The 26,886-nt window shown below is 41.0% G+C and overlaps 1 protein-coding gene across 1 annotated transcript in view; it reads right to left on the minus strand.

Annotated features, from left to right (window-relative positions):
- Window positions 1-26,886, minus strand: part of ABCC8 (ATP binding cassette subfamily C member 8) — a 1,583,626-nt gene that overhangs the window by 787,709 nt on the left and 769,031 nt on the right. Inside the window, exons 15-18 of the mRNA XM_069623778.1 lie at window positions 25,583-25,688; window positions 25,250-25,360; window positions 2,940-3,015; window positions 2,739-2,844 (exon numbers count right to left, since the gene is read on the minus strand). Of these exons, the coding sequence (XP_069479879.1) occupies window positions 2,739-2,844; window positions 2,940-3,015; window positions 25,250-25,360; window positions 25,583-25,688 (399 nt within the window). The remainder of the gene's footprint in view (window positions 1-2,738; window positions 2,845-2,939; window positions 3,016-25,249; window positions 25,361-25,582; window positions 25,689-26,886) is intronic.

Raw genomic sequence — 26,886 nt, forward strand, 5'->3', positions numbered from 1 at the left:
AAATTAAATTATGTACACAAGCTGCTAAGTTACCTTATAGGAATATGGGCAGAGAGTCATTGTAAGCTGCTAGAATGGTTTACATATCAGAAGCAGTCACCCAGGCCCTATATGAGCTGTCTGAGGTGTTGGGGTTGAGCGGGTAATCATTGTGTTATACTTGCGATTGAGCTTCTTAAAAGGTTTGTGTCAGTCCCAAGAACTACACCCAATATATTGGTACAAAATGAGGCACATGTGGATTGGTTAACCTTGTTAGTTGCATTGCATGGCTGCTATGGGTGGGTCACAATAAGGACTACAGAAGGACGGTTTCTGTGTAGACACATAGCAGAAGAATGAATTACAGTTGAAAGTGCGCACTGAGATCAATTGGTTCAACAACATGCAGCATGTGTTTCATATGATTGGGAAAGAGGGTAGGTTTATGGACACCAATTCTATTCCAGCCAATGCTCAATTCATAAGAAGATATATCATCTCGGTCCAGCTAAGCGGGGCCTGATGGGCTCGGTCCATCCAAACGTCAATGGTCTAAAGGTATGTGGAGCTAAAAGCTGGCCCAGCCCACGGCCTTAACCATCTGCAGGCGATGGACAATATGTACATATGAGCACTCCACACTCATCCCTCTGGCAAGTGTTCTTGTGTGGTAAAGTATATTCCCGGCGTCTTCCTTCTTTGCACTGGGTACAAGGCATTGAAAGACACACCGGTTGCTTCCCATTATAAAGGGAGGTAGTTGCACACATTACAGAAAGTTGCTGATCTACGTTATGCCTCTGGACAGTGCGGATATATTACATCGACTTTGAAGTTTATATAAAGAAAGCAGTAGAATAGGGAAAAATGTGTATGAGGCTTCATGCTTGATTTTCAACACTTATGCCCACATAAGAGGGACTAGAATATGGCTGTGTTTACCATATGCTGCCACATCCTACGATTGTTATATGATTCTTTAGTAGGCCACTTGTTTTTACTTGACTGTTATTTATTAACTGTCTGAATATGAATGTTGCTGTTTTATTCTATATTGTTATTTTTGTGGTTGTGATTTGCATCCAAAATAAAGACTAACATATTCGTTAACAGGTCAAATTGAACTATGGCTACTTAAGTGCCAGTAACGCCTTATAGCCTGCTGAATATGTTCTCTTTGCCTGCTACTTTGTTACATTTCCTCTGTGTAAGCTTATCCATAATACTTTCCTTCATTTCTCGTACATGTTTAGCATTCGCCCGCAATGCCCTTCGTGTTGCACTTACTCTGATCTGAGTGTACACAAAACAGAGAATGATCGCCTCACTGTTATCCCCTGCTTTGTCTGGTCTTTCCCTTACTTCCTCCTGGGGTTCCATGAGGTAACTGTTTTGCAATTGTTGCTGTTCAATTAAAAATAAATAAATAAATGCATCCTAGCAACCAATGGTTCTCAGAAAAACTGGCCATACTGAAAAATAATAAGAACAATGTAGACAGAGATTGGAGACGTATGTATGCCCCAATTCAGAAATCAGATTATCTGCGAACGTTTAGATATTACAGAACATGGTTGACAATGCTAAAAAAGCTCATTATTGAATTCAACTAACTGAAGGTGAGCCCCCCAAAAAACAAAATGGTGCTATGTATGCTCTATGGAAATTCAGGCTAATGCTTTTGAACAGGTTGCTCGCATAACCCCTGAATGGTTTCAAAAGCTGATGGACATACTATGGTTCTCCCTTTGACCCCTGACTGGCCAAATACTAAAACATCTTTGCAACCCAGATAATCTTTTATTCAATCTATTTTGAACAGTATCAAAAGCTCTTTCTTTCTGCCAGAGTCCTCCTGGTCTTTAAGCAGCCTATCATTGTACCTATTTTCTAATCTTTCATATTCAGCCAAACTGATGGAGCAGATTTTAGTAACCCCATTTCAAGATTTGATTGAAGACAATCGGGTATTACATCCCAAATACGCTGGTTTTCTCCCTGTGCGGAGCACTGAGCCTGTTGTGATAGCCAGGATGGCTGGCTTAAGAGCTCACGTGGATGGAGGAATTGACAAGGCTTTCAGTTTGCTTTTTAGAATAGCCATATAATATGCGAACATCCTCTACTGAAATTCATTATATCTACATTGTTCTCACTTACATGCACTTTAGATCTCTCAAAATACTAAATAGGATTTTAAGTTTTGGCATGTCAAAGAGCCCATGAATTTGGGAAATAAATAAGGACATTTCTTTTAAATGAAAGATGCAGAGACTCAGTACAAAAGTTGGGAGTTCCCCCTAATGGACTTGACTGCTGATTCTCCATAAATTGCATGGAAGAAAGACAGCAACAGTATCCTTCCTTGGGCATCTAGGAGTGATGACATTGAAGCGCATCCTCCATTGGCATCTTTGATGGTACAACTCGGAATAGCAGATAAGCATTTAGTGACACATTTTTAAAGTGACATTATTAAGTCATTTTACTGAAATGTCAGGGCCTTATGCCCACCGTTTTGAGCCCAGGTGCTATCAGTAATAGCCAACCCAATCCAATAGACATGGCTCTTACTTTCATTACTTTAATCAGCTTTGGCACAAAAGGAAAGATGCCATTTTTATTCAACATAGGTAAACAAATGTTCCCAGCAAAGTACTATGGTCTAAAAATAATATTATAAACTTAAACATTGGACTTATAGTAAGCTCCATTACTATTATTTGGCATAAACTAAAATTTAAAGAGAAGATTACCTGTTCCAATAAACACTGCCAGAAATCTTGTGCATCTCGGCAAGCGTGGCCAACAGCAGCGATGATTTCCCACAGCCTACTTGTCCAACAATCATTGTTAACTGACCTGGGAGCAGAGAAAATTACTCAGTCAAGTTGTTAAATGAAATCATTTGTGGTCAAATTAACATTTTACATTCATATTCTTGTTCAATGATATACCTTGGGGGATCTTTATATCAATGTTTGACAATGCTGGGGCTCCATCTGTTGTCCAAGTGAAAAAGCCATTTGTGACCTACAGAGCATACAAAACCTGTTATTCAAAGTTAAACACAATATTTTTGTTTGGCATTGAAATGAAAGAAAACAATACAACATTCCACTTTAAAAGATTTACCCCCCCTTCACAATTGTCAATGAAAGATCATATGCTACAATTATTTCACACCCAAAAGAATAAGCTTGTTGGCAATATATGTTGCAAGTCTCCTTTTAATATCCATGTTTATATATATTCAGTGAAAAAACCTTGGTTAAAGGAAAGTTAAGGTGATAACATGTAATGCAAAAAAAAACCATGAAATTCAGCAATCGTGTTTTGAGCAAGTCCAGCTTAACCATGTGCCCTGTATGACCACTGTGATGACATGACATCACCAATGATATCAATTATTACATCTAATGTGACATTACTGATTAAATAAGTTTGAAAATGTATGTTGATCTTTTTTGATACATATTTTATTTTATTACACTTAACAATAATAACAACATGACATGGTATGGCCTTACACACTGATACAGAAGTATGACATGATTACATGTGAAACATTCATGTGTAGTACTTATCGGCCTATACATTATTTGGAAAATATATGCTGCCACTCAGGCTTTGCTGCTGCATTCTCTATTTGAGATTGTGCATAATAGAAATATTCCAACTGTTAATAGATGGAGTGAAAATTGTGCTATGTTATTATCGCCTGTAGACACCTCGTTGGACCTCTTGATTACGAATCCTCTCGAGGTAAAACAGAAGATATGGGAGGTGGAATGGATTCAAACAATTGACAAATGTAAACAATTTAACTATCAACATTACATTGTTCTAGATGGGAAACCTTGCACAAACTTCCAAATTATATAATTACAGTTCTAGATGCCCAATGCAGGTTACATTTTCTGAAAATCAGACTTAATCTGCTACCCTCCAATGATATTGTGGGCACTAGAAATCAAATCACCAAATCTGCAAGATGTCATTTTTGTAATTCAAGAGAAATTGAAACTCTTAAACATCTCGCAATGGAATGCAACAGTTTAGTTGAGCTTAGAAAGAAACTGCTTGGCTGTTTCTTTAAGAATTGTAGGATGATTCCCCCTGCTAAAAAATAAAAAGAGAATAGAAAGAAGTAGAAACATGTTTAGTAGTACGTGTTATGGAAATAGTCAATGCTCACATTTCCATTTAAAATTCTCCTTTCTCTAATAACATTAAATGAACACTTTGTTTTCTAAATGTCAAGATTTACAAAAAAACAATCACATACAAAAGAAAGTATGTGCCATGTGCATTGTGATAATATATAATGAATACATTCGAAGATTGGTTAATATGGCAACATAAAGCAGTCACTTATCTACATAATTACATTTATAGAAAAGAAATGAAGATTAGAAAGAAAATGTTTCATTATAGACATAACACTGGTATTACTAATAGTTTTAGTCATTTCCTTTGAAAATAAATTATTAATTTGTATTTCAGTACACAGATTGCCTTCCAAAGTCCATAAATGCTAACATACTCTTCTTCTTTGTAATATTGTCTGTATATACTTACAACTGTATACCGCACGTTACATTTAAATAAACATTGGCAGTATCCTGTTTAGTGTGTAAGCATGAACTATATACATATATGTTATTTTAAAAAAAGAGTTGTCATATTTCAAAACGTAATTGATCAAGCCAGTGGCATCAGTGATGTCATGCATGGTGTATTTAGTGAAGCCATCAGTGATGTCATCAGTGCTGTCATGTATGATGTAATTAGTGATATAACCAAATATGTCATCAGTGATGTCATTAGTGTTGTTAAACGCTGCACAACAGGGGGCGCATATTTAAGGTGGACTTGTTTGAAATGTGATTGCTGAATTTCAGGGGTTTGTTGCATTAAATCTGATCACATTAACTCTCTTTTAACCAAGGTTTTTTTCACTGAATTTCAAAGGTTTTGTTGCTATGTATTTTTCACATTAAATCTGATAATATCAAATCTCTCTTAACTAAAGTTTTTTCATTGAAGGTTTTTTTATATCATAGTTTCTTTTGGCCATGGCCACTGTACATGTTGCACCAATAGATTTCATTGGGGCCCACTATCCATGGCCTTTGGCTGTGGCACCTGTACAAGTTGAACCACTAGGATTCTTTGGGGCCCCCTAGGCATGCCCTTGATCAAAATATCCATTACCCCCTGCCTAGGAGATGTGATCACTGCAGCTGTAGAATTACTTTTTTTTAACTCTTTCCCCATTCTAGCAGGATTCCCCTGAAACTCCCATGATAATGGCAATGAACTACACATATATCTGCATTGAACAACCCATGCCTGGCCCTCTCCTGGCCATTACCCCCTATCACTGTTTGGTTCGGGTGACACGTGTTCTTCTCCGAGGTGGACTTAATTGAAATGTGAGTGCTGAATTTCAGCGGTTTTGTTGCATTAAATCTGATCATCTTAACTCTCTATTAAGAAATGGTTTTTCACCCAATTTCAGAGGTTTTGCTATACCTTAGTTTTGTCAGGGCACACTAGCCATGGCCTATGGCTGTGGTCACTGCACATGTTGTACCAATAGTTTTCTATTGGCCCCACTATCCATGGCCTTCAGCCATGGTCTGCGGGCACGGCCGAACATGTTGCATCATTTCTGGAGGTCTCACTAGCTAACGCCTTCGACTGTGGCCTCTTTTCGTGTTTCACCAATATCTTCCTTTTGGGCCCACTAGCCATTGCCACTGGCCATGTCAAACCATTGATTTTTTACCAAACACCCAATGCCCCCTACCCAGAAAATGTAGACAAATTAGATGTTAAACCTTGTTTTTACAACCCCATATTCCTGTGATCATTTCACAGTCTCCATTTCCAATAACAGACATTTCTGCGGTAGGGTCGCTACTTTAAAAAAGTCTTCCACGACCGCACAGGCACTCGACATCTGTCTCCTGAGTCCATTCAACTGCTTTTTCCCACCTAACCCTTTCCCTTTTCCCCCTAACACTCATCACTCTGCATTGCCTCTGTAATCTTGTGAGATTCCCGAGGACTTCCCCTGACAAAACCGAAAATGTTCTACCCGTAACTGGTTCCCCAACCCACCCCCAAATCTTCAAGTTCACATGGTGTCTTCTTTCCCACTCCTGATATCTAGCCTGATGTGATTGCTATTGCTATTGCTATTTACATAGCACCTACGGCCAGGCCATCTAAGCACTGAGGGTCAAAGGATCAAATAAGAAACAATTTGGGCACTAAGCATTGACTTAATTTGATTGACTGGTTTGGAGTAAATCCATCAAGTAGTTTTTTGAATATTCCACAGAGACCTGGGGTGCCTCCTGTGCCTTCAAACCTTTGTATGTCTGACTTTTTGCTTTGCAGCAGAGAGGATGAGAGGCTTTTTGAGAAATGAAAACCCGCCTTTCGTTGTTGTTGTTCAATGTGAGTGATTCCTGCAATATTACTGGGAGAAACCGCAAATGAAAGAACTCAAAATGCTATTTGGAGCAGAAAATAGGATGCCATGAAACTTTGGAATGAACTCCCCTGCAACCTTACAGTTTCTAATAATGTTCTCGACTTCAGAAGGAAACTCAAAACTCTTCTGTTTATGTTGTCACTTCTATGTGAACACTGATTAAAAGTAATGATTCCCAGACTGAGTTTAGGTATGACCATGCAGAGGAAACATGCATCCTTCTAAAATCTCTGCTTCATGGAATCGACATGAGTGGCTCTCTGGAGATAAATCTCCAATAGGTGTATGTTACACAACACCACTGGTTAAAACATATGTGTATCCATGCACTACAGGGTGATCAAAAAACTCAGTAAGTCTCTGAACAAGATATTCTCATATGAAGATACGAAGCTATAAACTTAGAAATATCCTGCGTATGCAGGATAATGACAAAGTGTGATCAAACAGTTTGCAAATAGAATTCTTGAGATCAGGTTGGTCAATGTCATGGGCTAGAAGACCACATTACCAAAGGGGAGGAGGGATTTTCCATTATGGTCAATACATATATATTACACCTCCCTGAACGGGATAGGGTGGGCTTATAAAATAGAATACTAATCTCAAAGTTGCAAATGCTTGTTGCCTGAAATGGTAGTCCTGCGAGTACAAGAATCCGACATTGTCTCTCAAAATGCATCCATTGCGTGAGAACGTGCAAAGATAACCACATGGTTTCATTGTCTATTATTTAGGAGAAACACATTCCAGTTTGCCAACAAACTCAAATGAGCCATAGACTACCTTGGTGCCCTGCAAACTAGGATGAATAAATCTTGGTACTGGGTCAGATTGTAGGTTCTTCTAGGCATAGGGTTCTTAAGTGGATGTGTTGTATACAAGTATCCAACACCTGACAGGCTCCTAAGAGGCACCCGAGAATACGTTTTAGGCAAAGTCGTCTGTTTGGTTATGCATTTGCTGATGGGACAGGTAGTCCAGTTTAGTTTGTGGGTGAGTTTGTTAGTCAGTCTAAAAAAGCAACACCAGTGTGAGTCACGCAGGCGCTGTTGTGCTAGTCGTTCAGTTACATGAATAACCATGAGCCAGAAGGAGACTGCGCTGGACGCTCATGCTATTTATGCCAGGACATTGATCTAGTCCATCTCCAAGTTATTGGTGCCCCTCTGCTACAGTAACTGCAGCTCACTATTTATTCTGGCAAATGGCACACACCTTTTTATGTGTCAATGTTGGTATGACTGATTTGTATGTGTCTCTGCAGGTGGTAGATTCAGCGGGAACATGCAGGGCCTTCATAAGCCGGGCGGTTCCCTTTTTCTTCCGGTAAGTAGCCAGCATGGGGTGCCCCAATATGCTGATCTAGGTTTGAATGCCAACTCACCGAACCCTGAAAATACACTGACTCATGACTGCATTTGGTGCTGCACAGTCACCAAGGGCATTATGTGTGTGCCAAGCTGCCAACTCGCTGTGTGTTAAAGATTCACTAGAACATAACTGTGATTGGTGTTACATAGTGGCCAGTGCAATTACAGGGGCGCGTAGGCACTCAGCGCACAAAGGACAAGAGGACAACCACCAGGACACAGTCCCACCAGAGCGGCAGTGCCAGAGAAGAGGGCACTGCCAAGGAGGAGTGGCTATGGTGAACGCCCACCTATGGAACCACAACGTTGCTGACGTGTTTGAGAGGCAAGGTCATCATTGTAGTAATGATTTTGCCTGCATGTGTCCATCACTTCACAGTATGAAAAAACACATGTGCTCACATTTCTGTGGATACATGGTCAAAATGTTCCACTTGCCAGCTAAGAATCATGGGAAACATTTAACACGGATGACGTGTTAAAGACACTGTTCAACATTTGGTGTTCCATGTCACGACACAACTGTTCTGTTATCTTATTTTGATTGTTTTTTGTAAATCGCACTCATTCCAAGGTTAGTGCACAGCTTTGTATTTGTATTTTATTTATTTGTATAGCGCATCAAGCCCTGGGGCATCTGGGCGCGTTTCTTACATAGTTACATAGTTACATACAGATCCGGAGGATGCAGCAAATACAATGACAGTGCAAGAGGAAGGTGCAGTTAGAGAGTCAAACTTCTAGTTTTCTTGCTCGAAGAGCCACTTTTTTTAATTTGTCCTGAATATATGGCAAGTGGGTTCGGGTCTTAACGTTATAGGAAGAGTGTTGGAAGAGTTGGAGTTGCAACACCAAACATGGTGATCATTAAGGGGGCAGTAGTGGGTGGGACAGGCGATCGCGAGCATATTTGGCCCATTGCAAATTTGTATTTACAATGTGAGCACTGCAATCCATGATGCACAGCCATGTAGTGCTACACAAAACAACCACCAGTGGTTCGCTTTCACGTTCTTGAGATCATTTCGTTAGAGCCTTTCATCATGGAAAAGGCGTGTGATTTTGAGATAGTCAGTAGGTTTAAGGATTGGGCTCTCTGTAAAGTGCCGGGCCTGGAATTAGTGATTCACAATCTGGATGGCATGCTTATCACCAGGCCCACAGCAACTGCCACCATCAGAACGGAATGCTTGCGGTTAATTTAGGAGGATAGATCATGGGTGTCTCGCTCGTAGATGTCAAATCCGAGAGCTTTGGCTTCACAATCGTGTTTCTGGATTACCCCTGGTACACGAGGGTAGACCCAGCAAATCACCAGCCAACTGCAATTACTGCTGAGTGTCACCCAGGGGAATTATCTTCCTCCATAAACCTGGCATGGGTCACCTGGGGAGTGAAGTTTCAGAGCACTGTTTCTAGTCTATCTAGAGAAACAAAAGAAGGCCTACATGTGTGAGACAATCTACGCACTCACCTCAATCAGGCCATTGTAGGAAAAAGGTAAGTGAGAGCTGTAATCTACCGTGGACTCTGCCTGCTGCCGGCCTTCATGTGGGTCAATCCTGACCCTCATTGAGGGGTTAGCATCTGAATCAGTGGGTGAAATACATCTAGTGAATACAATTCTCTCCTAGAACGGTCCCCCAGGATGATATATGTGTTGGCTAATAGTTGGAGGGGTGTGAGCAGGTAGATTCTATTCTCATCCTTGACTCCAAACAAATGTCCACTAAAAATGCATCATGTATGCACTGCTCCTAGTGCTTATGGCCCACACACCATCCCGGCAAAACAATGATGCATGTTGCACAATGCAGTACTTTAGTGCAATTTGATTGTAGTTTCTGGTTACAATGCTCTGCGTCTTGAACAAACCAAATATAAGCCTTTTAGGCGCTTCATCCTCAGGCAGTGCTGGCAATATTAGCTAGATGAATCGCCCTTTAATGTTGCCAAACCTATCACTGCAACAACTGATTAAAAAGAAATGCAATCAAAATGCCAACGCGAAATGCATAGGAGCTCGTAAAACAAGCGTAAAGAGGTGCGACTTTCGAAAGTGTGACTGTGAAAGATATACAACATGTAATGGGTTCCATGTGTTAATATCCCCGCAAAAATATCGCCATACAAGAATGGTGCTGTATTTTTGCAGCAATATTAACCCATTGAACCTGCGGGGGGACCCCCGCAGTCCCCATATTATTTTAAAGGGAGCAGGCGACACCCCTGCAACCCCTGCTCCCATTTAACCCAAACATTATCCCCACTAATAATATCGCCTATGCCCGTTTCCGACGACCATATATATAACGATATTATTGGTGGGGATATTACCTGATACCATGTAATGTACACTTGATCCCTGGTGGCAAACAATAACATTGCCTCAAGGTTACACGCCATGCAGTATGTCACACCATACATGTTCAGGGCTCAAAATTAGGATTCCAGGTGGAGAAGCTAAAAGCAGCTTCTGGGTGCCAGGCATCACCCATAGGCAGAAGATGCTGCTGGGGAAGCAGGCGTGATTGCCCAGTGCACAGCAAATATACCTTCCACATAAGATACACACTTTAACATGTTGCCCATTACGTATGATACATTATGCTTAAATGTGTACTAGATGTGTTCTAATGTGTCTGTATTAATATTTCCAGATACTCAAGGTTAATGTCACATATGCATGTTTGTAAAGACCTGTTTGCCTGCGGAGCCAAAACAAGCTCCCGGTAGATGTTGGTATCAAGTTAATGAGACTCTCCTAGGCTTGAAGCAGGAGTTAAACAGCTCCCAGCTCTTATCATCCACTTTTTTTGTTTTGTTTATTTGTTTATTATTTGTAATGCACTCCAGACCCAAAGGAATCAGGGCGCATGGGTTACAAGTAGGTTCTCAACTTCCCTCATAACTGGATGCAAAAAGGAATCGAGGGGCAGGTACATGTACCTCTGGAGCATGCTCCTGTACCTTCTATACCTAATGAGTGCCAGTGCAGTATGCATTCTCCAAAGAAGACAGCATTGCAGAAAAGAGGACACGTTGGGCCCATATGCACTCACCTTGCCCATAGCAAGTAAACTCCTTACCAGTGCCTTAATTCCAGCCAACCTCACCACCATACCTACTAGCCCCCACCTCTTTGCTTCGGAACTGCCACGTTGACTCTGGGATTCACATGTGTACAGTAGTTACAGAGGAGATTCAGGGAGCTATTACATCGAATACAAAGAAATCATATACCTTGTAGAAGGAAGGGTTACTTTACTCTCACTCTTTTTTAACTAGCATACTTCAGGATGGAAGTAAACATACTGCAGTTGCATTCAGTAGTGATGTTAATATGAAGAGCATGCCAGCCAATGCACTTAAGAGATTCAGTTGTGATGGTGGTCAGATACACTGGGCTTGGTGATAAGCAAGTCATCCAGATTATAAATCACTGATTCCACGACAGCCAACCACTGGAAGCCAGGGATGAGGATGATTCCATAATATAAATACAATCCAATTATAGTATTTTCAGATTAACATACAGCGAAGCATTCACATCCGTAGAAGGTACACCAGCAGCGAAAATAAGGTTCAGATAATGGGCTCAAATGAAGTGAACTGAGAAAAGCCTTTCCGAAAGGGCAAGAGAGGCACCAGTCACAAATCATGTAATTTGTTGGGGATTTCTGCCCCTTGCTCGCTCTCATGATGAAAAGGATGCCTGCTGGATTGCACCTCTTACACGTTGCTAAAATGAAAGGGCGGTAGGGTGAGGTGTAATTAAATGCACGCTCGTGTGAGAAACTTTTTCTTCAATGGTGTAAAAATATGCATGCCTATGTACTGAATTATTTGTTTATTTATTTAAATACTTGAGGAACAATGTTCTTTTGATGACATAAAATGTGCAATGCAATAGATAAGAAATCAGATTTGACAGGAAGCAGTGAGATTTTCACAATGGGGTGAGTTTGAGGGACATTCTGACCAGGTTGTGGAGGGGAGTAAATGGAACAGTCCCCGGGGACAATACATAAGTGGACATGCACAGATTAAAGACAACAAACATTGGACATTTTTAAATGCAGGTAGACGGTACAGTCAGCTTTGCTCTGCATGTGACCATAAGGGGTGAAGTGGAGTCAGAGGAAGTGAGGAACAGGGGCAGGTTACAAGCAAGGGAAACATGTTAGCTAGCAGGTAGATGAGAGGTAGATTAAGAGGGCAATTCGGAGGCAAGGAGGTAGACTGTAAGTTTGGTTTTGAACAAATCCATGTGGACCATTTCTCGGATGTCCAGGGGAAGAGAATTCCATGCAAGTGGAGCAAGAAGAGAGAAATAGCGCTAGTGAGAGGAAGCACAGGGAGGGTGAGGAGCCACGATGGTAGTCGAGGAGGCAGAGCACAGATTGTGAGAAGGCTTGTAAAGTTGGCTAGAGGAGGATACAGTGGTGCCATAGCATGGATAGATTTGTGAACCAGGAGAAAACAGTTAAATCTGGCCCTGTTTTCTATCATCAGGCATCCAGCCTGGTGATGGTACGAGGAAGTAGGTGTGAAGTGAGGGAGTTCAAAGAGAGTCCTAGTAGAGAAGTTAATGATCTTTTTGAGAGGGCAGAAAGCATAGTTGGGGAGACCAAAGAGGATGCTGGCACAGTAGTCGAGTTTAGAGAAGACAAGACTGGTTAAGAGATGTTTGGCGGTGTTGAAAGGAAGGAGGTGTCTGGTTTTCCTAATATTCAGGAGGTGGAGGTGTTACAGTTTTGGAGATAAAAGTAGAGAAGGTGTGAGAAGTGTCATAGATGAAAATGAGGTTTTTAGCCGAAGAAGAGTTCGTTTTAGGAGGACTATTTTGTGGTCCTCTTCCATTTAGTATAAGAGTATAAATTGACGTGAATTAGCGTTGTATTGATGGAATAAGGATATGTGAATTAGTATTGTATTGATGAAATAATGACATGTTTTAAATTTCTATGTTTGTTATGTATTATTGATAAAAAATAATTCTTTGAAGACTGTCCTAAAAGGAATTGTATAATTGTATATTGTATTCTCTTGTGTTCTATTCATGGTACATTTTGCCAAATAACAATAAAAAATAATTTCTGTACAAATGCAGAGGATGGTAAACACAGATTTTAGTCTGTACAATTGCTAGTTATGCAGTCTAAACATGATGAGTCCACATTTTAGCTAGAATTGCAGGCAGTCTAGCTATGTGTGATGGGGCAGCAGTATGTTGAGCTGTGCAGAGGTATTGGTTGCTAAAGAGATTCACTCTGGATAATTGCTAGTTTAAACACAATAATAAGTTAGTATTATAGTTGGAATTTGAGGCAAACACAGGGTCAATCTTGCTATGTTATGCAGTCAGCTGCATAGTCAGATATACAGAGCAAGTGGATGCCAAAACACAAACATTAACTCTAGGTAAGTGCTAGTCATGCGGTTTATCACAATGGGTCAGTCAAAGATTTTTAGATAGGATTTCAGGAAAAAAATAATCAATCCTGCTTCGTTCTATGGGGTCAGCAGTATAATTAGCTATACCAATACAATTGTTGTGTAGGAGGCTAACACAATGATTCAATAAATCCCAGTCCTAGGTTTTCAGGGGCAGATATTACAAGCTAAACAGTTGTGTTGTGCATCTCATATGATCGCAATCTCAGTGGCAAAATCACACAATGGCAATAACGGATAGCGGCAAAGTATCGCAATAAAAAAAACCTTAATGGCAAAAACTGATACTGTCAGTAGTAGATAAACGAATAGTAGCCATAATTCACAGTAGCCATGTCTCTCATTAGCACACACTCACATTAGAACAATCTCAGTGGCAAAGTCTAACAGTGCAACACACCGGTAGTGTTGCAAACATATCCTTTTGGCAAAAGGCTATCACAATGGCTGAGTATCACCATGAGATGTCCCTTACCTTGAAGTCGTTGTAGCCAGGGGACAGGACGCAATGCGGGGGCCAGGGCACCAGGCGAACAGGCAAATGGGAAGGCTGCCTGGGCAAGGATGCACTAGCCTAATTGAAGAAATATGATTGGAGCAGGGCTTAGGTGTTTTACTGGGCCTACTAGATTCCTAGATTTCTTAAAGGAATTGTGGGAAGGGGAGTGCAAAATGGAAATGCTTACACTGTAATCAAGATGGCATAATGACAAAAGTGGGGAGTAGGCAAGGCAGGACTTTCTAGGCTTGAATATACATTTAGGACTTCAGGGGTTTCCTGAAAAGGAACTGAGACATTGCTTTGCAGATATTTATAGGTATAATGTCCAACAGCGTAGGGGTCCCAATCAAGAATGTTCAGTCTACTCTTCCATGGTATCTCGAGGGGATATTTTAGTAGCAGGTGCTCTGCAGACTACAGGTCTCTGGTAGTGTGGCAAGGCTGGATCGTGTTTTCAAGGTATGCATGGAGACCGTTAAAGCATTTAGAGGTTAGATACTTTGAAAGAAATGTAATGTTTTTACTCAGACCAATGACGTTCTCTTAAGAATGGGGAGATGATTAGCAGTGTTTTCAAATTCCAGAAATGAGGCAGTTTGCTGCATTCTGCACCAGTTGTAAACCTTTGACTTAGTAGGCAGAACGTTTGGTGTAATGGTCATTGGCGAAATCTAGACGAGAGTTGAGAAGGAAGGCATGAATGGCTACATTGTACTCTTTTTGGATAAAAGGTGTAATTCATAACAACTTAAGTTGTAAAAAGCATGATTTCACCAAGATTCCAAATTGAAAGTTTATTCTTAGGTCTGCATCCTTTATGAATCTGCAATTGTTAGCTTGAGAGAATATGGAAATAGGGGAGATAAAGAGTCTGAGATGTGGCTGAGGTCCTGATGTGCTGTAGCAGACATTTGGGACTGAGTTGAACAAAGTCAGTGTATCAATGCTTGGATTTAGACAGTAGTTACACATTCCGGCCTGGAGTTGCAGTCAAGACAGCTGACAAGTTCTTGAATTCACTGATGTTAGTAGTGGTTCAAAGGTAGATGTGTCAGCCATATGCAGGTGGAATTTGATGGGTTGGTTATAAAGAGGGACTATAGGTTAAAGAGGGCCATTGAGAGACCTAATGGACCGCATAAGTCGATGGCGAGCTGAAATAAGTGAATGTGCCATGTGTAACATCTTGGTGGCACTTGATCCAAAAGTCTCACAACCAGTCTAAAGCTCATCCAGAGAAACCCACCAATTGCTCCAGCTTTTCCAGAAGTCAGGATTGGTTCACTCTACCAAAAGGTGCTGACAGGTTGGGGAGTATGTGGAGAGAATGGGCAGCTCCATATGAGGTGGCAAGAATGTCATCCCAGGCACTGATCGGGGTGGACTATGTCCTAAATTTGGGTCTGTAGCCTGATTTGAAGGTGTCTAGAAGTGCATTATTTTCTATGTAGAGTTGCAATGGTTTAGTAACCACTTTTTCAGGAATCTGGCAAACCCAGGATAGTCCATTAATTATGTGTTTTTTTTGGGAGCACATGTGAGTTAAATTATGTTTTTACAATAAGGAGGTTATTACAGATTTGTTGAGATCACATGGAAATCAGGCTTGTTGAAGTGAAAGGTTGATGAGACCTGTGACATTGTCTATCAGGATGTGGCTCAGTTGATTGTAATAGCAGCATGGCATATACATCATTATTTTTTGGCCTGTTGGAGTCTCTTTATTATTGGAAGGAGAGGTTCAGAATAGAAGTTAAATGTGGTTCTGGTGATAGGAACTGTGGAGTAGTTGATGGAGAATGACACATTTTTGTTGCGGGTAGCAGAGACTTAATGTATGACGTGGTTGCTTTGGAGATGAAGAAATCATTTAGATTTAGATTAGATTTTGAGTGTGGAATCCAGAACTAAGTACAGTTTGGGCATGTAGAATTGAACATTATGTGTACAAGAGGATTTATTGATAGATTCAAATATGTTATTGTAGAAAGCATTATTTGGGCATCAAATATAGCTTTGGCGTTTTCAGCAAATTGATCTTTTTGCCAACTGGTATTTAGCTTCTTAACCAGGGATCTGTGGGCAGATGGGTCTTGAGCGAACCAGCTGGAAGCATATATGTTACAGTTGGCTGTTCTGATGAGCAATAATGAATCAATGATATCGATTGATTAGGTTTAGGGGTGGCTAAGGCAGTGGATGATGATTAACCTTTTGGAAGTGTCAAAAAGCAACTTTGAGTGAATTTGTAGGCCAGCCAAGAAGTGTTTCCATTTTAAATGGCAAAAGCTGAAGGGTCTGCTAGAAATCATGGAGTCAGTGTGATCTAGTGTAGTGGATTTCAATTGATTGAAGAAAATGTTCATCTTAAATGATAGGATGGGAGGAAGGGTTTTGTAAACTCAATGCCATAACCACAGATTAGCTAAACACAGTGACTCTTGATGTAGACAGGGATTTTTTGAGGATTTTAAAATCACTGAGGGCAGGGAACTCTTTGGTGCAGTATTTGGTTGAGTCTTCCATCCAAAGGTTTAAGACGCCCAAGTATGGATTTAAAAGAGAGAAACAGGGAAGCAATAAATGATCAAAGAGAATATCGAAAATGTCTGGCACCTCCTAGTATCCAGTTGGAAATCATGAAGTTATGGTTGGGGTTTGTTGTTGGCTTCAGCTAGATTTGGCACTTATCATTAGATAATGATTTCTTTCCAAATATTAGATGAGATTTGGGGACTTTTCTTAAGCCTTCATTTATGTGGTTTTTCATTCAAAATCACATAAATGAAGGCCTTCTGGGACCAGGCCATCCTCCTACCAGTCTTCTGCAGAACCCTACTACCAGCACTTGCCTTCGGGCACCTCTCCCTGACTCGCCTACCGAGGCTGTTCCAACCCTGATCCCTGCACTTTTACCCATACCCCTGCCTCCCTGCACACTTGCCCTCCATGGGCTTCCCTAGCACTTACCCTGCCTCAACCCTGGGGCCTCCTCTCCCCCATGCACTTTAATTACTGCACTTGAACGATCCAAATGTCACATGGCCTAGTAGGACAGTTTCTTGTTGTTTTATCCTCCCCTGCTCCCCCTTCCCCTTTATCTTGTGGTGCATGGAAACACTTTCTGTTGTATAGGCGCCATACATATGGCCAATAAATAAATAAATAAATGTATTTTTTAAATGGAATATTCTATTAAATAGATTGTGTCTTTATGGGTTTTCCCAATTTTTCTCCTTGTGCTTTCAATGTTCCACTATCCAACTGATGAGGGTAAGGTGAGTGCTGGTTAAGAAATGTTTGATGCTATCAACCATGATTGCATTTTACAATGGGTTCAGCTGATTATCTCACCACACACACAATGGCAAAAGAGATGGACTACAAGGCCTAACTTATTTCGATTTATTTTCTTGTGTGGTCAGGGTTGGCCCTCATCTTTGTAATTGTCATGACAATCTGGTCTGGTTTAATTTGATTTTTTCTCAGATGTTTGATGAGTAGGCGACACATACCAAGCAACTGCTATGTTTGTGAAGGTCTCTTTATCAGATGCTAACAGATGAGGGATGTGTTTTGTTGCTTCTGTATTTTGGACTGAAAAATCCAGCATGAACTATGTTTTCACACAGCCAAAGGGTTTCTCTTAGTCCATCTCTTAGTCCATCCTCAGATGTAATTGAGCATGTAGCATTTTCACTGAGCAAATGGTTTTTCTCATTTTTCGATGGGATTTGTAATTGTGCTTGTTATTATACTATGTAGTGTGTTTACTTCACAGATGTTCTCTTAGTATGCTCTGAGAGTTAGGCATTGCAGCGCAGCAAGCAGCAATGTCACTCAGAACACGATTGCTCTCCGTTTGGTCTCGGAATAGGACTGCATGTTTCCACATGCAACATTGGCAATCTGCAATAGGGGTACAGGCAACCCTGCTGGATCAGCGGTATTAACTCAGCATACTCTCTGTTCCTGCTTTTGTTGTATCTAATAGAGATGGTCCAGTGGGGTGACCCTGGCATACATATACCTATGTCTGGGAAAGAGGTACTTTGTCAAGGCCTTGGTCAACAGTAGCCTTGAGTAAGGCAAAGACCCTTTTCACAGCCTCACATTTTGGTTGTTGATGATTCTGCAACACTGCTCCCTCGTCAAAGAAAAATTCCCCCAGTCCTAAAGTGCGATGGCCACTGACTGTGGATAGGACATCAACCCAGTCAGCCTGGTGTTGGTCTCATTAGCCCGATGCCTATCTTCCTTTATTCCTCTTGCATAGTCCTTCTCATGTGTCTGCACTAGCTCTGTTTCAGGTTTGGACACTTTTGGAGGCACCATCTATATCTCAGATATACTATTACCCCATGTTCCACCTTCATTTAGACTATGCTTCCTTGACAAGCTCAAATGCATTGTTGAAAGACTTGTCTTGGTCATCATGTGCGCATGATGTGACATTCTGACATTCATCTTGTTTAGTCATTCAAGACAATCGCAGTCCTGGAAGATCCAACACTTTTAAACTTCCCTGCTAATTCTTTCAACATTAATCCAATCTACGCTTCCTGTGCTTCCTGGCTACTATTGGAAGACATTGCAGACTGTGCTCAGTGCCTGGGGAGGTCGCTCACTAATCTCACTGGGCTTTGGGCTCCCTAAATGTCCTCCACTACCTAGAGTAGCAGTGGTTGAGCAGCCAAGGCACAATGCTTAGGAGGAGAGGTAAGCCATCATAACTCAACTAGAATTGTATTATGTTGAATAAACAGAATGCCCACAATGATCTATCAAATATATTACCTCATTGTCAATGTGGAAAAGTTTGTAAAATGTCTATACAGTAGAAGGTACATTTGTAGAGCAAAGAAAAAAGTTCAACGCTGTGTTATTCCACTTTTAAAATCACACAAGATATAGGTTTTGATACCTTTTATTGGACTAACTGAAAATAATACGCAGAGATGGAACGAAGAATTTGTTTTATTTATTTTTTATTTTATTGTTTATTTATAACGTGCTTAATACCAGAGAGTGGTTTCAAAGCGCTGGATCGGGATTCAAACTTGTGTTGCGCTGCGTTGTCTTGTTTCTAAAACGCGCGTGTTGCCCCTGAGAATTAGCATCAGATGCTGAAGAGTGAAATGATTCATAAAGAGAAAGCCACAGCCCAGTCTGTTCTCAAATTGAATGTAAAAAAGCATGTTAAACTTAATTGGCTGAAACCAGACAATATGCCTGGAATGTGGATCTGAAAACTGCTGTCTTATCTAAAAGAGCATTAAACACCTGGAACCAGGGAACACATAACAGTTTGGAAACAGAACACATTTCTATCTGAAAGATGCATTAAAAATAAAAAAGGAAAAACAAATATTTTCACATTTAACTGTTAAGTTGGGCCCAGACAATGTTAAAGTGGGCCCTGGTAGTGTTCTAAAATGACTGATGTGTTTTAAAAGGCATACTAAAATCATGGGTTTAGTAACACATAATTAAGTGACAGTGTCAGTATTGCATTTTGCTCACACAGAGTCTAAACTCTGTTCTGCAGCCTCTTGATTTTCAGGACATTGTAGTTATTCCAATACAGCTGCTAAGGTCACCTGGCTGGTATACAATGTGACACAACAAAATATGCTTTTGAGGTTTGATTGGTGCTGCCTCCAATGTTACCCTGGTGTGCTTCAAGAGTCACACTCGTTTTCTCATTTGCATATAGTGTGGAAAATGCTAAATGCACTAACCATTTGAGAATCGTGCAGTGTCCTCTGTTTCTCAGCGTGTCTCACGCTCGGCAATGGATGCGTCCCATTTCAGCTTAGACACCCAAGATTTCTGTGTCAGTGTCATGTGCCCCCATCCATGAGGGGTCCTGAGCAGTAGTGACCAGCAGCTGATGATCTCTATTTTCAGACTGCTGTCTTTTAACAGAAGTATCTTACTTGAGCTCCCAGGTCCTTCTGTGTGTGATGTTTGAGAGGCAACCTTTTAAAACCATCAGTGAAAGACCCTGCGATGAGTGCCCATCCCGTTTGAAGTGCCGACCCACTGGTGTCTTTGTTTTGTATTTCGAGATGATGTATCTGTGTAGGTTCATCATTTCAAACAGCTCCTTATAGATCTCACCTACATAGCTCCCATGCATGCATGTATTGCATTGAATGAGGTACACAACATTGGATGATCTGCATATGTCTTGTTCGATCTTTCTGGGTTTTTACGGCAGATCCAGTGCAGATGTGTTGCAAGTTTTGTATCTCCTGAGGTTGCAGGGGTAGGTTTCAGGTCTTCTCTATTCTCTGTTCTTGATCTAGTGGGAATTTACTTGTGGTTAGAGACTGTGGTAGGTTTCTTTTTTGTTTGTAAAAAATTATAGGAGCTTCTTTGAAGATGTCTCTCAGCTCATCATCCCGGCTGAATCTTGGTTGTAGATCCTTAATAATCCAATTCAGTTGTGTTAGTGCTGGATGGTAGATGATAACTACAGAAAATTGGTGTTTGCCTCTGCTGTCTCTGTATTGTAGCAGGTTGTATTTTTGTTGCATTGCACAGTTGAATGCATAGTCAATTTGTCTGTCTGAGTGGCTTTTCTGCAAGAAGGATGTGCACAGTGTTGTACGTTGGTTGTGCCTTGTCTTTATGTTGCAGCATATGCATTGGTATGGGATAGCCTGGCTGTAGATAATGGACCATTCTGTGTGGTTTGGGTGGAAACTTGCCCTATACAGGTATTTGTTCATGCTGGTAGATTTCTTGTACACAGTTGTTCTTGGCCGTTCCTTCCAATTGAGATGGTTGTCTCTGGGAAATGTATGTTCTTCTTGGATTATTTCATGGCAAACTTGATGCATTGGTTGAAGCAATTTAGTGAGTCATTGAATTGTTTAAGAGTGTCTTCACCTGTGATCCAAATAAAGAAGTCTTGGTTTGTTTCAAGAGGTTGTCTATATGCTTCCATTTTGTATTTCTATGTTTCTATGACCACAATCGCATGACCTTTTTTCAGCAAGTTTTATTATTGTTTTCATTGTTTGTTTGGAGTGTTCTTGTTGATCTTCTCTCCAGGGTGGTGAGGTTCTGTTTAGTCACCTGCTGTTTGTTGAGTTTGCCAGATCTTATATGTTTTCTGAGATATTCAATGTAGGTTTCAGGTTTTAAGCTGCAGCCACATGGCAGTGTCCAGTTCAAGCACTTTTTAGTGCCATCATAATTTATCAACAGTCACATCAGGGAAGTCGGAAGGAAACCCTCCAGTACCATTTCTCACCATCATCTGTTAGATACGACTGCTCTGAACCACTAATGGGTGAGGGACACAGGACACTGATAATGGAAATTGTAGGTGTTTAAGCTCAAATGGTTGGCACCCATTACCAAGCATGGGTCAAGCTGAGATAACAGGGGACACTGCATCATTCACCAAATGGATAACGTATTTTGCATTTGCCAAACTATATGCAATTGAGGAAAGCACTGAGCAGCGTGAGGCAAACTGAGGTAACATTGCAGACTACACCAGTTAAACCTTGAGAGCATATTGTCTGTGCCACATTGTAGACCATCCAGGAAACTCTAGCATCTTATGACACTATATAGATGCTGTTGAACACATTTTAGACTCTGTGTGAGCAAAATCCAATACTAATCCTGTTGAATAATTATTTTCTCTGACTTCAATATGCCTTTCAAAATAACATCAGTCATTTCGGAAACTCTGGCCCATATGTAATATTTTAACACTGCCTGACCCTAATGTAACAGTTACACGTAAAAAGGATGTTTTCCGTATTTCTTTTGTTTAATGAAACTATCAGATAGAAATGTGTTCTGTTTCCAAATAGTTAAGTGTCATTGCTTACAGGAATGTTATGGTCTTCTAATTAAGACAGCAGCTCCAGACCTACATTCCAGGTATATTGTTCCATCAGCCAATTAAGTTTAAAGTGCTTTTATTTCATTTTGAGAACAAACGGTGCTGTGGCTTTCTCTTTACAAATCATTTCACACTGCACCATCTCACGAAGAAGTCTGTGGGACTTCCAAAGCTAACGCTTTATGCTTTTGTTCCATTACTGCTTAGTAATTTCAGTTAGTCCAATAAAAGGTATCAGAAAGTCTGCATGCATCTTGTGTGAGGAAGGCATTTAAGTATTCACTGTTACAATGCTAAAAACTGATGTTAACTGGTGTAAGTAACCACTAACACAGATTTCAATGTTAGCCCTAGACCAGCATCAATGGATCAAAGTCATGGAATCATTAGATCAAAGCAACCTTGAGTACAGCTTTTGTAGTTCCCAAAATACTTTTGATTCCACTGTGCTTGTTTAGTATCAAACCCTTTGAGCTGCCTTTTTGGCTTCTATAAATAAGGTTGGTTTTCCTTTGTTGTCTTGAGTTGCAAACCTTCAAAGTAGCAACATTCCTAAATGCAGATCCTCTAGTTAAATTGGAATTTTTAAGGGCTTAGTGCAAACCTAGCTCCAAAACTCAGGGCTGCATGCATTCAAAATATTGTCTGCCATTCAATAACTGGTGAATGTTGCACTGGCCTTCCACGGGCATCTTCCTGGGCTTTCACTCCAGGTGTAGATTCAAGGTTGAATCCCGAGACAATTCAATCATCCGGACACATCTGCTTTGGGATGCTGTTGAACTGTTGGACTTGCAACGGGATTTACACAGGCGTCTCAAGTAGGGACCCACATGGAGTACAGCAGGCTTTATCCCACTACTCATGAAGATTGCACCAAACTTTGGAGCCAGCACAGCCAGCTGTCGATGTAAACTTGCATAGGAGACCTTTATGGCACCTTTATGGCACCGTAGCCTTGCAACGCCAAGTATCACTTAGGGGCAGATACAGGATTTACACCCTTTAAGGAGGACTCATCAGTGGAAAAAGTTGGGTTCACAAGTCAGAAAAAAGCAAAAAACATACGGACCCTTGTCTGAGGTGCAGATTATGACTTTCAACCTCGCACCCACAAGTTAGCACCTACATTAAGGAGTCTTAAAATAATCTTTACTATATAGGTAAATAAGTTAAATTATAACGGTTCACAGAACTCACTGGTCCGCCCGTAACAGCTGAATCTATGTTACCATGTTGGGGTATTGATAAACCAATGATTCACCTATGAATTTACAGGGTCAACCCGCGCTGGCTAATCGTCCAGCTCTCGCCGGATCAGAGATCCGGCATCAGTTCTCTAGCCGGATCTCGGGATCCGGCTTGCCTCTGCCCCAGCCCTGTCAAACAATGCACAGTGCGCTTGCACGTGATCTAATGTGCTCTGTGCGAGCGCACTGTGCACACAAATCCTGTGTGCACAGTCCACTTGCACGGTGCACACTAGCTCACAGAGGCCCAGTGGCATATCGAGAAGGGGAGCAGCTGTGGGACATTTGTCAGTGGAACAGCTCTCCCGCTCGACAACTTACCTTTTCTGAACGGGAGAGGTGTCCCGCTGCCAGGACAATGCCCCATGCAGCTCTGGGCATCAGAGGGGCTCTCACATTGTTCTTTGTAAACAGAGCATTACAATGTGAGCCATTAGGCACTGATGGCAGGGAGGCGGGACTATTAGCAGGGACTTTTGTCCCTTTAGAAATGTGAATGGGAGGGAATGATAAGTGTACATAATGTTGCATGCTTTATTAAATAAAGACTATGGCTTTAAAAGCCAAGGGTTATTTGTTGTGCTCACTTTGAATGCAGGATGGGGGGAATACAACTAAATCCTTACTCTTATTGCTCAATATATTTCTATGACAATGTATATAGTGTATAGTTAGTTTACTATGGAAGGATGGTGTATTATTTAAGCACATGAAATGTGAAGCAAAACCTTCATAAAGCCGTATATCAGCTAAACCTGGGAAGATGTGCTCAGTTGCTTATATTGTACACATCTCGGTTTCACCATTTAACCAAAGTGTGTGATCCTGGGCAAATCATTTAATAGCACTGTGTCTTACCTGCAGCTCTGTAAGTGATTCTGATTCACTTCATAGCTTATGTGAATATATCATCTATTATTTTTAAAAAATCCCAGTGACTATACAGTTGCTCCATATAAAACAATAGTGCAATTTAGATATCTTGCACCACAAAGTTATTTGCCACTTGTCTTACTTATGGCAACGTATTCTAAAGGCATTTCGACAATCCCTCCAAGTATCAATGTTGATGCTCCTTGCAATGTCCTTTTCTTTGAAGTCACTTCTGTTGGTGCAAACAATATGCAAATTTGGAGGTTTGCATGTATTTTGCCCCAGAACGCCTAGATATGTTCTAATAGACGAGGATGAGTGTCCTGCATCTGTAATGATAATGCAGTTTCTGTTGTGTTAAAATGCCACCTGCCACTAATGTTACCAAAAAGGAAGATTGGGCGTGGGTGGCCTGTTTGGGGGGTGGAGGGCGAATGAGACCATATGCTATTATGCCCACTGCGTTTAGCCGGGAAAAGTGACACTCTTGTCATGGCTCACCCCATCCAACCCCCCACACTATTGCAATGCTGGATACTCCCCTGATGAGGACAGCTCCCCGGTTCGCAGAAAGCCAAAAACCCTGTGACAGAGCAGAAAACACACTGTGCATACAGAGCAGAATCCATTTGGGAAACACAATGATCACAGAGCCCGGTAATGCAAACTGCTCTGTGCAAGCACACTGTGCACACAGAGCAGTACATTATCTAGCCTGCAAAGCTGGTGGCTCGGTGAACATTGCCTTTCCCAAACAGATACTGTTATTTGTAGTCTTGACAGGCTTGAGAAAGTGCATAAATCATAGTTAGATCCACACAGATATATTTGTGTGCGTACCTTGCTGTGGTTTGTATACTTTTCAAGCCATGAAAGAAATTGCTCCATGTTTTAACTCCGCCCCCTCTGAACTCCGCCCCTCCTCCAAACTCCGCCCCATCCCTTGTGGCATTCCCCTTCACATGTTTTCCATTTCCACCACTGGGTTCAGCCAGCACTAGACTCCAAGAGAGATAAAGTGGCATTCTAAAGATATTCAACTGAGAAGAAAGGCATTCTACGAGAATCTCAGCTCTTATGCAATGGTATCATTCAATACTTACCACTGGAATAACAACATTCACATTCAAACTATTAGTATTCAAGCACAAAATGAAATAACAATCGAGCGATGTGCTTAGCATGATGTCCTTACAACAGGAGAAATGACGTCCTGCTTTTTCTTTTCAAGTATGTTAATGGCCAGCTGGGGCAAGAGCGTATTAGCTAAGAATTAGGACACACACGTTCTCAAGCAAATACTTTACCCCATTAGTAGACATTGCTTATCTCAGAGCTATCCTTTTGTGATTTAATTTAAAACATTTGGTAAACAGGTGTAATGACGCACTGATTCGGCACCAGCTCATTGATGAATAGGGACGGTGACATCACCTTTATACAAAAGTCATCCCCTTCAGTAATGTTAATTGGCCTTCTCTGCTGACAGTTGTAATTGTTCCACTCTTCTCTAGTAGGTTTCTTTCGATTTACAACTTTGAGCGGCTGTACCAGCAGCAGGGAGACAGAAAGACAAGGGAATAGCAATGGTAGTGTTAGTGCTGTGAACTGCAAGGGGCCATGTCATGACCAGTAGAACATGCATTTGAACCTTTAGTTAGTGACATGGAATGTATTAGTATGTCATCATACGCATTAAGAGCATGCTTTCTGACTGTGCAGGCAACAGTTACACAGATGGGATATTAAGATGATAACATTACTCACAACCGCCTGATATTTGCTGTGGCTTCCAGTATTCCTTGGCTGCGTACACTTCACAATCTCCTCACCAATTTCTTCACTTGAAAAGAATTCACTTAATTTCTGTACACTAAAGATTGAGAAAATGCAGCAGTTTAGTTCATACCTGTGCACTTGTATTCTTCGACACACCACACATTTGCTGTACTGAAGTTACATGGCATATGCTGGGGACTGTGTCTTCTGCTTACGAATGCTTGTTTGACAGCAAAACTTTCAAAACTATTTTGATAGGTGTACATGTTCACTTTCTTTTCTTGCTTATATGGGGGTGGGGCAAATGCCCTCTTGGACTTTCAATTTATCTCACAGCTCCATCTACATTTAACCCTGCCCCCCTCCTCCCCTCACTTTGTGTCTTTTCTGCAAGTTTGTGTTTATTACCAAAAAGATCTTTCAGTTTTAATCTCCAGATGACATTTTGCTACTACTCCAGAATTTAGAAGCTTAATTTCATAGACGTTTGCTCCTGTTGGTTTGTTTTAGCCCTGTGTGCTACTGATTGCTAATTTGTAGACCACAGGTACAGTAAAGTAGATACAAGAACGCTTATTACACAATATCAGTCCAAACAGATATGCAGGAGTAGAAGTTCTAGACCCAGTAATTGATAGAACTAAGGATAACGGCCAAAGAGTAGTTGGCAACCAGGAGCACTGAGTCCTCAAGTGCTAAATAAAATCATTCCAGTTTACACATGTTTGGAGGCTAGCACGCACCATAGCTAGGGACGATAGCTATTACTCTAGTGCACATAGCACACACTCCCTCAGAGACTTTATATTGATCTCAGGCAGGGCTGAACAGTATTGTTTGAGTAATAATGCAGGGAAGATTCACATTCCTGGCCAGGCACCGCTCAGCGCAACAATTGCCTTGGACAACTTGTATAAAGGGGTCACCATCATGGAAAATGAACATCGCTCTATTTGAGGAAGATGAGATAAGGGAGGAGGGATAATTAAAGAGGCCATATAATTTGTGAAATGGAACAGGAATGGGGAGGTGGGTGATAAAACAGTCTGGGAAGCCTTAAGTGCTACATGTGTGGCCAACATTTGCAAGAAACTGGAGAACATGGATAGGGAAATTAAGTAATCAGAACTGAGTATGCCTGTTATAGGACAGAGGAAAGAAGGCGAGATCTATACAACGTTAACTGAAAAGGCAGAATATGGGCTATTTACAACCAGATGTAACTATTATGAGGATGGAGATAAATGCAGCCAATTACCTGGACACAGACTAAGGGTACTGGAAAACAAACA

The sequence above is a fragment of the Ambystoma mexicanum genome, chromosome 11 (assembly GCF_040938575.1).
Source record: "Ambystoma mexicanum isolate Mex_15411 chromosome 11, UKY_AmexF1_1, whole genome shotgun sequence".
In the NCBI taxonomy this organism is placed as follows: Eukaryota; Metazoa; Chordata; class Amphibia; order Caudata; family Ambystomatidae; genus Ambystoma; species Ambystoma mexicanum.